We start from the raw sequence: 14,526 nt of genomic DNA, 5'->3' as shown, positions 1-14,526 counted from the left end.
AACACAATGGTCCAAAACTGTTTGGGATGCAGCAAAAGCAGTTCTAAGAGGGAAGTTATAGCAATATAAGCCTACTTCAAAGAACAAGAAAAATATCAACAACTTCATCTTATACTTAAAGGAGCTAGAAAAAGAACATCAAAACCTAAAGCCAGAAAGAAGAAAAAAAATAAAGATTAGAGCAGGAATAAATGATATAGAAACTAAAAAAATAATAGAGCAGATCAATGAAACCAGGAGCTGGTTCTGAAGAAGAACAGAAAGAAAAAATGATTAAAACTGATAAACCTCTAGCCAGACTTATCAAGAAAAAAGGAGAAAGGACTCAAATAAATAAAATCACAAATGAGATAGGAGAAATAACAACCAACATCACTGAAATACAAACAATTATAAGAGAATATGAAAAACTATATACCAACAAATTGGACAATATAGAAGAAATGATAAATTCTCAGAAATATATAATCCATCAAAATTGAAACAGGAAGAAACAGAAAATTGAACAAACTGATAACTAGCAAAGAAATTGAGTCAGTAATCACAAACCTCCCAAAACAAAAGCCCAGGACCAGATGCTTCACAGGTGAATTCTACCAAACATTTAAAGAAGAATTAATCTGTTCTTCTCAAATTACTTCCAAAAATAGAAAAGGAAAACTTCCAAATTCATTCTATGAGGCCAGCATTACCCTGATACAAAGCCAGATAAAGACTTCACTAAAAAAGAGAACTACAGGCCAATATCCCTGAGGAACACAGATGCAAAAATTCTCAGCAGACTACAAGCAAACAAAATTCAACAATACATTAAAAAAAAATCATTCACCATGATCAAGTAGGATTTATTCCTGGGTTGCAAGGGTGCTTCAACATTTGCAAATCAATAAACATGATACATCACATCAGTAAGAGAAAGGATGAGAATCAATCATTTCAAAAAATGTAAGAAAAGCATTTGACAAAAGTACAATATGCATTCATGATAAAAACCCTCAATAAAGTATAAAGATAAAACCCCTCAACATATAAAGACTCCAGATGAAAGACCCAGAATTAATATCATCCTTAATGGGAAAAAATTGAGTGCTTTTCTTCTATGGTAAGGAATAGGACAAGGATGTCTACTCTCACCACTTTTATTCAATGTAGTATTGGAAGTCTTAGCCACAGCAACCAGACAACAAAAAGAAATAAATGGCCTCGAGATCAGTAAGAAAGAAGTACAATTTTCACTATTTGCAGATGAGATACTATATATAGAAAACCTGAGAGTCCACCAAAAGGCTGCTAGAACTGATAAATGAATTCAGTAAATTTTCAGGATACAAAATCAGTGCTCAGAAATCTGTTGCATTTCTGAACACCAATAATGAAGCAGCAGAAAATGAAATTAAGAAAACAATCTCATTTACAGTTGCACGAAAAATAATAAGATGCCTAGGAATAAACCTAACCAATGAGGTGAAGACCTTTTGCTCTGAAAACTGTAAAATACTGATGAAAGAAATTGAAGACAACACAAAGAAAAAGAAAAAAATTCCATGCTCATGATTGGAAGAACAAATACTGTTAAAATGTCTGTACTACCCAAAGTAATATTCACATTTAATGCAATCCCTATCAAAATACCAAAAGCATTTTTTCCACAGAACTAGAACAAACAATCCCATAATTTGTATAGAACTAGGAAAGTTCTATACAACAGGGGTGCCTGGGTGTCTCAGTTTGTTGAGCAGCTGCCTTTGGCTCGAGTCATGATCCCAGGGTCCTAGGATCGAGTCCTGTACTGGGTTCCCTGCTCAGCGGAGAGCCTGCTTCTCCCTCTCCCTTTGCCTGCTACTCTGCCTACTTGTGTTCTCGCTCCATCTAATAAATAAATAACATCTTAAAAAAAAAAAAAAAAAAAAAAAAGGACTCGAGAAGACCCCAATAGCCAAAGCAATCTTGGAAAAGAAAAGCTGGAGGCATCATAATTCTGGCGTTTGCGTTATATTACAAAGTTGTTGTGATCAAAACAGTATGGTGCTGGCACAAAAACAGGCGCATAGATCAATGGAACAGAATAGAGAACCTAGAAATAATCCCACAAGTATATGGTCAATTAATCTTTGGCAAAGCAGGGAAGAGTATCCAATGGGAAAAAGATGGTTTCTACACCCAGTGATGCTAAGAAAACTGAACAGCAATGTGCAAAAGAAAGAAACTGGATGACTTTCTTATGCCAAAAACAAAAATAAACCCCAAATGGATTAAACACCTAAATGTGAGAGCTGAACCCATAAAAATCCTAGAAGAAAACACAGGCAGTAACTTATTTAACATCGGCCGAAGCAAATTTTTTCTAGCTATGTCTCCTGAGGCAAGAGAAACAAAAGCAAAAATAAACTACTGAGGCTGCATCAAAGTAAAAGTCTTCTGCACAGTGAAGGAAACAATCACCAAATCTGACAGACAATTTACTGAATGGGAGAAGATATTTGCAAATGGCATGTCTAATAAAGGGTTAGTGTCCGACGTATATAAAGAACTTATACAACTTAGCACCCAAAACCCAAATAATCAAATGAAAACACAGGCAGAAGACACAAACAGACATTTCTCCAAAAAGACATCCAAATGGCCAACAGACACATGAAAAGATGCCCAACATCACCCATCATCATGGAAATATAAATCAAAACTACAATGAGATATCACCTCACGCCAGTCAGAATGGCTATAATCCACCGACGACACAAGAAACAGCAGGTGTTGGCGAGGATGTGGAGAAGAAGCGTTGTGCGGTGTTGGTGGGAGCACAAAGTGGTGCAGCCACTGTAGAAGAGAGTATGGAGGTTCCTCAAGAAGTTAAAATCAGAACTGCCTTATGACCCAGCAATTGCACTAGTAGGTATTTACCTAAGGACAACAAGAGATAATTCGAAGGGATACACGCACCCTATGTTTGTGGTAGCATGATTTACGACAGCCAAGCAATGGAAGAGGCAGGCCGATGGCCATTGACTGATGAATGCATAAAGAAGAGGTGGTGTGCATACACACAATGGGATGTTCCTCGGCCATAAAAAGAATAAAATCTTGCCATGTACAACGATGTAAATGGAGTTAGAGTCTGATGTTGAGTGAAATCGGTCAGAGAAAGACAAATACCATACGATCTCACTCACCTGTGAAATGTAAGAAACAAAATAAACGAGCAATGGGGGAAAAAGAGAGAGAGGGACAGACAAACCAAACAAAGCCTGGACCCTAGAGAACCACCTGATGGTTACCAGAAGGGAGGTGTGGGCTGGGGGGTGGGTGAGCAGGTTATGGGGATTAGGAGCGCGCCTGTGACGAGCACTGGGCAGCGCTGAACCACTATACGGTCCACCCGAAACGAGTACTACAGTGTGTTAACCCACTGGAATTAAAATGAAAACTTAAAAAAAATTATTGTTAACATTAATCCCACCGAACAGCTCATCTGTCTTCCCAAGAGGAAATACCAGATAGTGAAGTTAGCGTTGGCATTCATTGAAATCTAGCAAGTGAAAGTGTCCTAACTCTAGATGTATTCTCCAGTGAAATTCCTCTGGATTTAGTTATTTGCGCAGGAGGGCACGCGCGTCAGGGATGAGGGGACCCGCTGCTTACGTGAGACAGGAAGCTGGCCGTGGACTGGGACGACGGCACGTTCGAATGGGAGCGGGTGGCCGTGGGCGGCTGCAGGAGGCGCGACTTCACCGAAGTGTTCGAGGTGAACCCGGGGCCCTGAAGCTCCTGGAAAGCGACACAGATGGGAGCAAAGACAGTAGTCGACCGACACCCAGAACTGTGGGATCAGATGCATTTTGCAAACATAATCTGTCTCAGGCGCTGAACGTCTACAGAGTCATCACGCAGAGTATCAAGCCAGATGCTTCTGCCCAAGTTACTCTTCGAGATGAAGCAGATGCTCAAGAAGGTGCCTTCCCGCAGCATCGTGAAAAGCCCTAAAGAGGGGAAGACAGCTTGGGGTGTCGCTAGGCTGGCTTCTCGGTTTTGCCGAAGACCCCACGGTAGGCCTGGCGAACTGCTCAGCCCACGCGAGCATCTGTTACTGAGACTCTACTGTAGGGTGCCTGGGTGGCTCAGTAGGTTAGGCCTCTGCCTTCAGCTCGGGTCATGATCACAGGGTCCTGGGATCGAGCCCTGCTTCAGGCTCTCTGCTCAGCGGGGAGCCTACTCTCCGCTTCCCCATGCCTGCCTCTCTGCCTACTTGGGATCTGTCAAATAAATAAATATCTTTTAAAAAAGGACTTTCATGTATGTCTGCAGCTTTAAAATATACTTGGAACACAGATGTATATGTACCGTTCTTAAAGAACACGCTTCTGTCGTGCAGATTAAATCATGTTTGCTTTTCCCCAAACAAGACAAACACAGCTGGGGCTTTGCACTTGCTTGACCTCCTTCTATATGGAAGATTCTTCCTCAGGCATCCTCAAGGCACCTCTGTTGCTCACCCCTCGTATTACAAACGTAACAGAGAGTACGGTGCTTTAATTTGCTACCAAACTGGTAACAGGAAAAGGATAGGTATAGAACGTAAAGATGTTTCTACAGAATTTATAATGGTTAGTTTCTGATAATGTTGAAAGTACACTTGAATGTTTCTAAGGCACATGAAGAAAACATATAAGTACATCAAAGAGTGGCACTAATTTTTGTTTAAACTATGATGGAAAAAAAAAAGACCTCACTTTTACATCCAAAGTGTGTTGAAGTTTTAGGCGCACAGACTCTTGCTCCTGACGCTGTATGATATCTTGACATTCTGCAAACTGCAAAGATGCCTGTGATCAAGGAACCACAGGTGGTTTAGCCTCTGTTCTTTGCACGTTTTGATTAATCTATGAATAACTGATTTGCTAGCTCTTAAAGAGAACTTCCCCCACTCTTAGCACACTAACTTGCATTTATCTATTTATTTTATTCAATAAACTCAGAACAATTGGAGGCCCTGGCTTTATTCTCTGTATCCCCAGCATGTATACAACATTTAGTACATGAAGGGCATTCAAGAGAATGAAAAAACAGGATGAAATGAGCAAAGAGCTTTAACAATATAAAATATATAGAGAGAGACACACACACATACAATAACAATATAAAATACACACACACACACACACACACAAACACACACACATACACACAGAGAAATAACAACTGAAATTCACTGAGTCAATTTTTTAAAATTTGGTTTTAAAACCAAAGTTGACACAGGTGGGATCACAGATCATTTTACCACCAAGGCTCTGATTTCTTAAGAATCAAGGACTAGTCTGGGTATATTTTTAGCCTTTCAGAGTTCTCGGGTGACAAAAAGATTTATTCCTCTCTGATGAATGGTAACTACAAATACAATGTCATAAATCCTTCTCATTTTTTTTTTTTTTTTTTTACCTTCTGACACTTCGTGGTAATTCTTCTCATTCTTTAAGCTGTGTTTACTGCCTGCATTTTCTGGACCCCAACAAATGTCAAACATCAGCATTACACTATCATTTTATTGATATCATTAACAGACTGTATTCTACCTAGTGTTCAAGTCGTTCTGTGGCAGTTAGTTAGACTGGAGACATTCTTATTTCTTCAGTCTACTGAGGACATCAGGAGCATCTCTTGTCTCATACCTTGGTGCCCCTAGTGACTGTGTTAGCTCCAAAAAGAGAATTTGGCAAAATGTTATCATTATAACTATGTTTTAAAGCACAGAAGAGCCTTCTCCATAGGTAATGGTTTTTCCTTGTGCTAGGTGACTGTGGTATAATAGAGATTTGGTTCATATCAACACGGGGCTTTGATACAGAGCTAGTCTACTTAATAGCTATGTAGCTGATAATTACACCTTTAGTTAATAACTACCTTATCAAGGGCAACTTCCATATTTGCGACCTTTTCTTTCAAGCGTCGTTCCTGGGATCTCAGGACCTCTAGTTCTCCCGCCATCTTGTTTTTTTCTGTTGCAACAGTACTCAGTTCCTGGCTTAATTTATTCTTCTCTTCTTTTAGAAAATGCTTTTCCTGTAATGAGAGAGGAAAAAATATCAGAAATAATATGCTGATTTAGGTGCCCTGATGTGATGGAAATATGAAACTTGCATAGAGGCCTGAACTGTAGTTCAACTCATACGCCATTTAATTGCTTTGGAGTTGGAGCTGGGAACTGTTGGAATTGTTACCACGGACTCTTATATTTTTATCACTACTGGTATTATTACTTCTTCTTAAATCTTCATAAATCTTATTAAATCTTTGATAAAACCTACAAAACACGTCATAACTGTGTTGCATAAAAAGAGATAGCATGATGGTGGATTGAGATTGAGTAATCATACATTCAACTTTACTGAAATTTGTTCAAAATGACAAAAGAGATTTAAAGAAGATGGCTTTATTTGAAAGCTTTGGGGGGCTTCTATTTTGTTTCAAGGTTGAATATTCATTTCACAAATGCCTACTGCAGACCCCAAAAAGATGGGGCCCACGGTTCCTGCCCTCAAGGTCCAGTGATACGAATGTTCTTATTGATCTACTTCTGGAAGAGTCTTTGGTATTCAACAAAATCTCACTGAAATTCATACACATTCCTCTAAAAAAAAAAAAATCATGGACTAGGGAGACAACAAGAAATGCACAGTAGTCAAGTAACCTCAACTGCTTGAGTCTGTATTTGTTTCTTTGAGAAAATGTATAATGTAAACAAGGTAGATGGTGCTGTTGCTATAATAATCCTTTTGGATGGAAATAATTGTTTTTTTCTGATTAGTTAGACAGAAAAGGCTTCAGAAAGAAAGATAAATGTGACAAGTTGTCTCCCTTCTGTTTGAAAGTCTGTGGGTTTTGATGAATCCTGTCCTCTGGGTGGAGGCGGGCACTGGTGATGACCGCAGGCAGGGACCCCTTGTGCCTAAGATTTCCCACGGGGGATGAGAATAAGCATGGCTTTAGGTCCCAAATGAGCAAAGGAGAAAAAAAAAAACAACAAATTTAGGATAAGAGAAAAGGAGGGAAGAAAAAAACAGGAAAAAACCTGAAAAAGGAAATAACTCAGTCCGAATGCTGAGGGGTCTGCACAAACACATGCCTTTGTACATACTCGGGATGGTTCTGCCTCACTCTGAAGAAGGATGTTACCAGGTCCTTTTGGGTAAGGGGAAAGCAATCACTTGAGCTGCCCCTGTCTTCCACGTATGCTCTTGACTTCCTACCCCTGTTACAGTCAGTCCTGATATAAATTCCTTTGAAACTGGTGATTTGTTCCAAAGTGACTGATGTATCAGGGAACATTGGAGCACAATGCCGATTTCACACTTACTAAGCGAGTTTCATTTATGAGAAATACTAAGTCAATGAAAAATGACGCCCAGCTAAACAGAGCTGGGCAGGAAAACACAGAACGCATACATGCACACTCTTCAAACACCCATCTACCGCCGCCTCAGTTTACCTTGTTAGGAGTCACATCCATGCGCATTCAGTGTTAAGAAACCCTCCCTTTACCCCCTTATCATACCTCACAAGCCACAACTCTGATGTACACTTTCGCAACCTTCAGGTCTTTCTCAAGATAAAGGGCCATATTTACTGTAGTGTTTATGTGTTTCTTCACCATTTAACATGTGACTTGTGTAAAACTGTGCTACCGTTTTCATTCGATTCCTCTTTCTGGCATGTCACTGATGAAATCTGTTAGTCGGGCCCTCTGCATCCCACTGTTCTCAGCGTCCCCAGGGCTCGGACCGCACAGTCCGGCAGAGCACAGTGATTTCAAGAACCCACACATCACATTATTTCAGAACGCACAGATCAAATAAAATCATTCTGTCTCTACCAGGAAAGTCCTTTTGCCCATTTTCTGCATTGAAAACACGAGCTCTTTCAAGGTCCTACTCAAACGTTCCTTTGGAGCTTTTCCCTCATTCTCTTGGTCAGAAAGAACCTTATGTCTCCTGTGTGCTTTGTCACTCTGCCATGTCTTCTGCCTGGCATGTATTCGAGGGGGACACACCGGCGTCCTCCACTCCGAGGACACGGACTCACCTTATTTGCGTTAGTCATTGCCTCTTCCAAAAACTGTATCTTGCTCTGCAGGGCGTCTATTTGACCTCTTTTTGCTGTGATTTGCTTCTGCATCCCCATTGCCACTTTCATAGCTGGGGAAAAAGGAAGCAAACCGCCTTCGTTTTTAAGGTTTCTAAATTTTGAGCGCCGACTATAAATTGATGGTTAAATATTGGGACATGGGGACACGATTCTCCAAGGCACCTGGACAGTTTTCAGCAATTGCTCCGAGATTTGGAGCTGAAACTGATGTTTTGTGATTTCCTTCCTATTGGTATTAATTTCATTGACCGTAATAACTTGCCATATCGCCCAAGGTTGTAATATTGACCAAATTCATACTCACCCATATAGAAAACATATACATAAACACAGTCATATAATGAATAATATATATAGTATTTTTACTAAAATAATTTTCCAGAAGTTCATATTCAAAATACCATACAGACATCTCTTACTTGTTCATATGCTATCCTATAAACATGTCACAGTGACTGTGTAAGGCATCTATTATTAAGTGATGTTTTTAAAAAGTCCTGCGATACCACAAACCATTCAATTTTCATTGCCGTGGTTACCGCATGTGTTTGGAACTCACTGCTGTTTCAACCATCACATTCGCAGCGTGGGCATATATGGAATTATTTTAGTACAACTAGGGACAGGATGACAATGTTCAAGGCAGGCAGGAGGCAATGAGCAGTTCAGACACGGCAGGCCTCTGGAAAGATCCATGATCTATCCTCACTTGGAACTTCAGAGCCAGAGACCCATGTTGTTTTCCACAGGCAGCTGAGGAAAGAGGTTTGAAAATGCCGTGGCTTTGGGTCCCATCCAGATAGAGCATAGAGGGTGAAAAGAGAAACTGTATCATTCTTTAGAAACAAACTCTCAGAGGATAAAAGGTCTGACTTCTTGCTAAGGAGACACAGTTCCTCTAGCTGAGCTGTCCAAACAGGGCTGATGGGGCAGAGCACACGGCTTTCCTGAGGGAGCGACAGTCCGACACCATTTGCTCACCGCTCACCTCTTTCTACCGCTGCGAACAACTCTGGTCTCATTAAGCGGTCATGGTTGGCCTTCAAAACTTTCTTCAATCTCTTTAGTGTGGTCAGGGCTGTGGCCGAAATGCCTGGAGGGCACTGAGGAAAGGACTCTCTTTGGTAGTGGTGGGGGGTGCGGGGGAGTGGGGGTGGGGGGAGTGGGGATGGGGGCAGGGAACAGACCCCAAATGGGCTCCTGAGTGACCTCTTCAAACCCCAGCATTTTCTTGGGTGTTAACCAGCAAAGGAAAAGCTGAACCTGCAAGGGAGGCACAAAATACAGAATGCTTCGAGAATCTGTGTGCTGCCTCTGGACAGGGGCCACGGTAATCTTCTCTGAATGGTTCCAGTTTTAGTATATGTGCTGCTGAAGCGGGCACAGAAATCAATCTTTTGACATTAAAAAATATTGAGAAATTAAAAAAAATAGACTTTACTTAGCTTAATGTTTATTCTTTTTTTTTTTCAAAGATTTTATTTATTTATTTGACAGAGATCACAAGTAGGCAGAGAGGCAGGCAGAGAGAGGAGGAAGCAGGGTCCCCACTGAGCAGAGAGACCGATGTGGGGCTCAATCCCAAGGCCCTGAGATCATGACCCGAGTCAAATGTAGAGGCTTAACCCAATGAGCCACCCAGGTGCCCCTAGATTAATGTTTATTCATATATATTCATACTCATTTATATATACAGCTGTACCAACATTGATATGAATGATACAAGACCACAGAGAGCCTTCTCTCTCAGAATTAATACGGGCAGCAGGAGACAAAGGGAACAATGGGGTTAAGTGGTGACCAGGGACCACTCATTCCGGCAGCTCAATTCCCAGGGCTTTATCCCATTTTTACCACAGAGAAAGAATCAGGAACTGACAGCCACAGACTTAGAGTTTATCTTGATAATGAACATGGGAAAAATAAGGGGATGAATGAAAATCATCGGTAACTTGTATTTCTAGCAACGGTTCCTTAAGAGTAATTAATTGGCACTTACAGACGGTGAGATCTGTTAGAAATTACTGAAACAGCCACAGGAAAAGACTCCGATACTTTAGGGATTAAACGAAGCACATGGCCTTTTCCCTAAAACACCCTGAGCAGAATGTCTGCTCTCTGACACCTGGCATGGGTGCCCCTCGCTGTGTCTCCCACAGGGTGCGGCACCCAGAAGAGGCGGCGTGTGGCGTGTCCAGGTCTGTGCTTTAGTAAGTCTAGACCAGTGGAGTTAGAAGCAGGAATAAAATCCAGTAAAGCCTACCATGACCATCGGATCCTTCCATCGACTTCAACGTATTTCTCGTTTGTTCAAGTTCAGACTGTGCGGACTTCAGCTGCATTTTCAGCTTGTTTGTAGTAGCTTCCATTTCCTCAGTTTTGTTTCGGAAATTCCTTTTTAAGACATCGTAGTCCTCTGTAGCGTGCGATAATAACCGATGGTTACTTTCGTCTATGCCACTGCATGAGGCGTACCTTACTTGTAGCTAATGATCACAGAGCTGTAGAGCTGAAAGACACCCCTTTAGCGACACCATCACTCGTTAGAGAAACCAGATGTGCGGCCACTTTCCTGAGCGGACCCTACTCCTTTCCCCTGACAAGTCACCGTTTTCTCCCACCCGGCACAGCTGGCTCACACCAGACGCACCTTTCTTGGGTGGTCACACCTACAACAGATCTCGCCGCCACCTGTAAGGAGGTGTCTCTAAGACATGCTAAGTACCCGGAGGCTGCCACGTGTTCTGTCTTTTCAGCTCAGTAATTATTAGAGTACTTGGCACGAACTCATCATTCTACACAAGAACACACCCCCCACACCTACTCACCTTTTTATATACTTCTATATGGTAGATTCACACATACAGGGGACAGAGAGAGCCAAGGCCTCTTCGCTGCGATCTGTCTACCCAGACGTGTCCATGTGGCTGTCCCAGCACCGCCCACACCGGCTGTCTCAGATGGGCTGGAGCTCACCCTCCGGCCCTCAAGCCTGCTCCTCCGAATGCTTTCTCTCTCTCGGTTGCTGTGACCAGCGCACTGTTCTCCCAACACCACAGACCTAAAGCCTGAAGGCCGCACACAACTCCTCTAAATACTCTTCATTCTTTCTCTCATTTTCACTGCCACTGTCTTGGTTCAAGTTTTCATGGCTCCCTGGGGCCACTGCTGGATCCCTTCTAACTGGCTGGCCTCTGGCCCTACAGTCTTGCCTTTCTCTATTTACCTGCCAAGACACTGTCCTTTCAAAACGTACATTTGATGACAATAATCTCCTACTTAATGTCTCTTGCTGGCTCCGCACTGTCTGGCTCTGCCCATCTCTTCTGCATCATTTCTCAGCCCTGGTTCCTCTGCACTTTTACTCAAGTGCTTCTGAGGTCACATTGTTATTTCAGGCCTCGTGCTTTTGCCCACGATGTTCTCTCTGTGGGGCTGTGCTCCCACCTCCTTTCTTTTTTACCTGCCAAATCCCTTTTCTTCCCACACGTTAGCAGAGGAGGTGTGAGTCCTACAGCAGACTCTCCTCCATCTGCACCCACCACCCCGGCCTCACCCACCGTCCGGTGACCCATTCTCTAGAGCTCTGGCTCGCAGCTAGCCGGGACCCTCACTTTTGTGCTCCCAGGGCCTGGGGCAGTGTCTGGCCTAGTAAATGCTCAGGCATCCTTGACTCTGTGTGTGTGTGTGTGTGTGTGTGTGTGTATGGTAGATGACACCTGTAGCACATTACTCGTGAACTAAAAATATTTTATTTTTAAATTTAAGATCTTGATTGAGTTTTCAAGAAAGCTCCACGTCTGTTTACGATGTTGCTTCATGATGAAACCTCTCATCAAGCTATTTGACTCACAGGATTCATGGTTTCCACTTCCCTCACCCTTTTCTCGAAAACTCCGTAAAGAAGGGCACCTGGGTGGCTCCATCAGTGAAGCCTCTGACTCTCGGTTTTAGCTGAGGTCACGAGCTTGGGGTTGTGAGACTGAGCCGCCTGATGGGCTCTGCGCTCAGTGGGGCGTCTGCTGCTCTCCCTCTGCCCCTCCCCCACTACACACACTTGCACTCTCTCTCTAAAATAAATAAATAAATCTTAAAAAGAAAACCCAACTCAGTCAAAAATTTCGTGGACTCTGAAGCTGACTCGAACAGTTAATGAGAGCAAGACGTGGGGGCTCTGTGAGCAGAAGCGGGATTTCGGGACAGCATGGCTCCCCGTCCAGGATGTGGGAAGAGCAGCCATGTTGCGGCCATGCTGCGGCCATGCTGCGGCCACGTTTCACAACAGTCCCAGCGTCCAGGCTGGATTTCCCCGGCCACGCTACTCTAGTTGTCAGCAGAACGGGAACCCAAGGAACCTACCTGTGAGGCTGTTCAACTCGCTCCTACCGGTTTTCACCTCATTTAATAACTGATCTCTCTCCTGTTTGATGTCCTTCACCGCTCGGAGCCGCTCGGAGCCCGCGTTCACCAGCTTCACCTTTTCCAGCTCCAGGTCACTCACGCGGGCCTCCAGCTCCCGTATCTTTGCATCTTTTTTATCTTTTAAAATCTAAACGTAGGGATAAATACAGAGAACAGAGTAAGAAGTAAAAAAATGTAGATGTACAAGTACTTCTGGTGGACACTGTATTGGTGTGCTCTCTGTATTTAATAGCTTTTCGCTATTTCCTAGATTATTGAGTTTTTATTTTATTATAAAACCTCAACAGTAAATGGGCAAGCAAAAGGAACACTTTACCTTTCTTTTAACCCTAGCAGCTCATTTCCAATATCGTTTGCAATAACTCTTCATTATTTCTATTCCTTTTATTTTTTTTCTTTTTTCATTCCGAAGAGGAATATACTGGGCACCTACTCTGTGCCAGGCACTACTTTACATGTTGGGACAGAGGAGGGAGCGGATGCCTGAGGGAAGGCAAGTGAGGCCCCAGGCGAGCGCCTTGCTGAGCTCTGAGTCCTAGATGTCTCACTAAACTTACTGCATCCCAGTCTTGAGCAGCAGGAAGGCCACTGTCCCCAGGGAGCTCACATTCCAGGGAGAGGAGACAGACAACCACCACCATTTAAAAGGTACTAATGAGCGACCGAAACAAGGAGCCAAAGAAGGTGGGGAACCAGGACGAACGCCGGAGGGCTCTGCATGTAAGGGGTACATGGTATGTTGACAAGAGCCCAACTGTTATTCTTATTAGAGCCTGCAACAGGGTTGGCCCTCCGCTGGTGTCTGGGAACTTGGACTTGGGAGGGTTCCCAGCACTCCAACTGATAAGGGCTCTCTGTGCCTAAACCAGTTCTGCAAACAGAATGATTTATGCAGAGCACCTGCTCTCCTTCTGGAAGCCTGGAATACTTGCCAGGCCCTGCGTGTTGGTGTGAGCAGTCCTCTGCATGAAAACCCTGGGGACTGGGTCTCCAATGAGCGGCCCTGGTCGGCAACATGTGACACGCAGTCTCGGACTCTTGCTGGGGGAGGGAAGCGCGTCCTCCGTGACTCTGCAGGACAGGACTTCGGGAAGCCTGTGCCTCACTTCCTCCATGGATCTTTGCCCGTTGCTGACTTTGCTTTTTATTATTTCCCGGTAATAAACTCTACCCAAGAGCACAACTACATGCTGAGTCCTGTGAGTCGTCCCAACAAATGGCTGAACCTGGGGGTAGTCTTGGGGACCCTGACCCTCTCTGCTGGGCAGAAACCTCACAGAGGGAGGTAAAGAAGCAAGTGATGTGACAGGATCAGGGACAGCTCTAGGCACAGGTAGTGTGTTCAGGGAACAGCAAGGCCATGAGAATGGCTGGCAGAAACCAGAATGTGCTATCCCAAACATGCCTCTTTGGCATAAGAATTATTTTGAGCTGATTATTTTGAGAAATAGCAGGCACAGGGAAAGGTCTGAAAACAGAGGGTGCACTTTAAGGGATACTCAGACTTGTAAAGGAAGTCTCCATTTATAAGGATGTCTCTCGGGAAAGGAAGGATGACTAAATTATAAGAGAATCTTATCAATGGGGAAAGCATGCCTTCAATCTACAGACCAAACCTCCTTCCTTTATCCATAGTTTTCCTAGTCACCTTCCCATGGCTTCTCTCCCACACCCTTCTTTTGGCTAAAGATGGTATTTAAGCCTGACTTCTAAGCCACCTCTCTGAGTTACTAATTTTCCTGGGTTTCTCACTTGTATATATGAGCGTCATTGACTGGTTTTAAGATTTTACTTATTTGGGGCACCTGGGTGGCTCAGTGGGTTAAAGCTGCTGCCTTCGGCTCAGGTCATGATCTCAGGTTCCTGGGATGGAGTCCCACATTGGGCTCTCTGCTCAGCAGGGGGCCTGCTTCCCTTCATCTCTCTCTGCCTGCCTCTCTGCCTACTTGTGATCTCTGTCTGTCAAAT

The 14,526-nt window shown here is 43.4% G+C and overlaps 1 protein-coding gene and 1 non-coding gene across 8 annotated transcripts in view; both read right to left on the bottom strand.

Annotated features, from left to right (window-relative positions):
• CCDC158 (coiled-coil domain containing 158) overlaps window positions 1-14,526 on the bottom strand; it is a 93,725-nt gene that overhangs the window by 31,197 nt on the left and 48,002 nt on the right. For 6 of the 7 annotated variants that reach the window (XM_059158911.1, XM_059158954.1, XM_059158918.1 and 3 more), the window contains 6 exons: window positions 12,496-12,685; window positions 10,400-10,552; window positions 8,074-8,186; window positions 5,896-6,054; window positions 4,728-4,820; window positions 3,640-3,765 (listed from right to left, as the gene is read on the bottom strand). In XM_059158911.1, coding sequence (XP_059014894.1) covers window positions 3,640-3,765; window positions 4,728-4,820; window positions 5,896-6,054; window positions 8,074-8,186; window positions 10,400-10,552; window positions 12,496-12,685 — 834 coding nt within the window. The remainder of the gene's footprint in view (window positions 1-3,639; window positions 3,766-4,727; window positions 4,821-5,895; window positions 6,055-8,073; window positions 8,187-10,399; window positions 10,553-12,495; window positions 12,686-14,526) is intronic. The other variant, XM_059158946.1, reaches the window with a different exon arrangement.
• On the bottom strand, window positions 9,414-9,520 carry LOC131822977 (U6 spliceosomal RNA). Its single transcript, XR_009350431.1, has one exon. It is a non-coding gene; the product is annotated as a U6 spliceosomal RNA (small nuclear RNA).

The sequence above is a fragment of the Mustela lutreola genome, chromosome 1 (assembly GCF_030435805.1).
Source record: "Mustela lutreola isolate mMusLut2 chromosome 1, mMusLut2.pri, whole genome shotgun sequence".
NCBI lineage: Eukaryota > Metazoa > Chordata > Mammalia > Carnivora > Mustelidae > Mustela > Mustela lutreola.
This window is presented reverse-complemented; position numbering and strand designations above follow the sequence as displayed.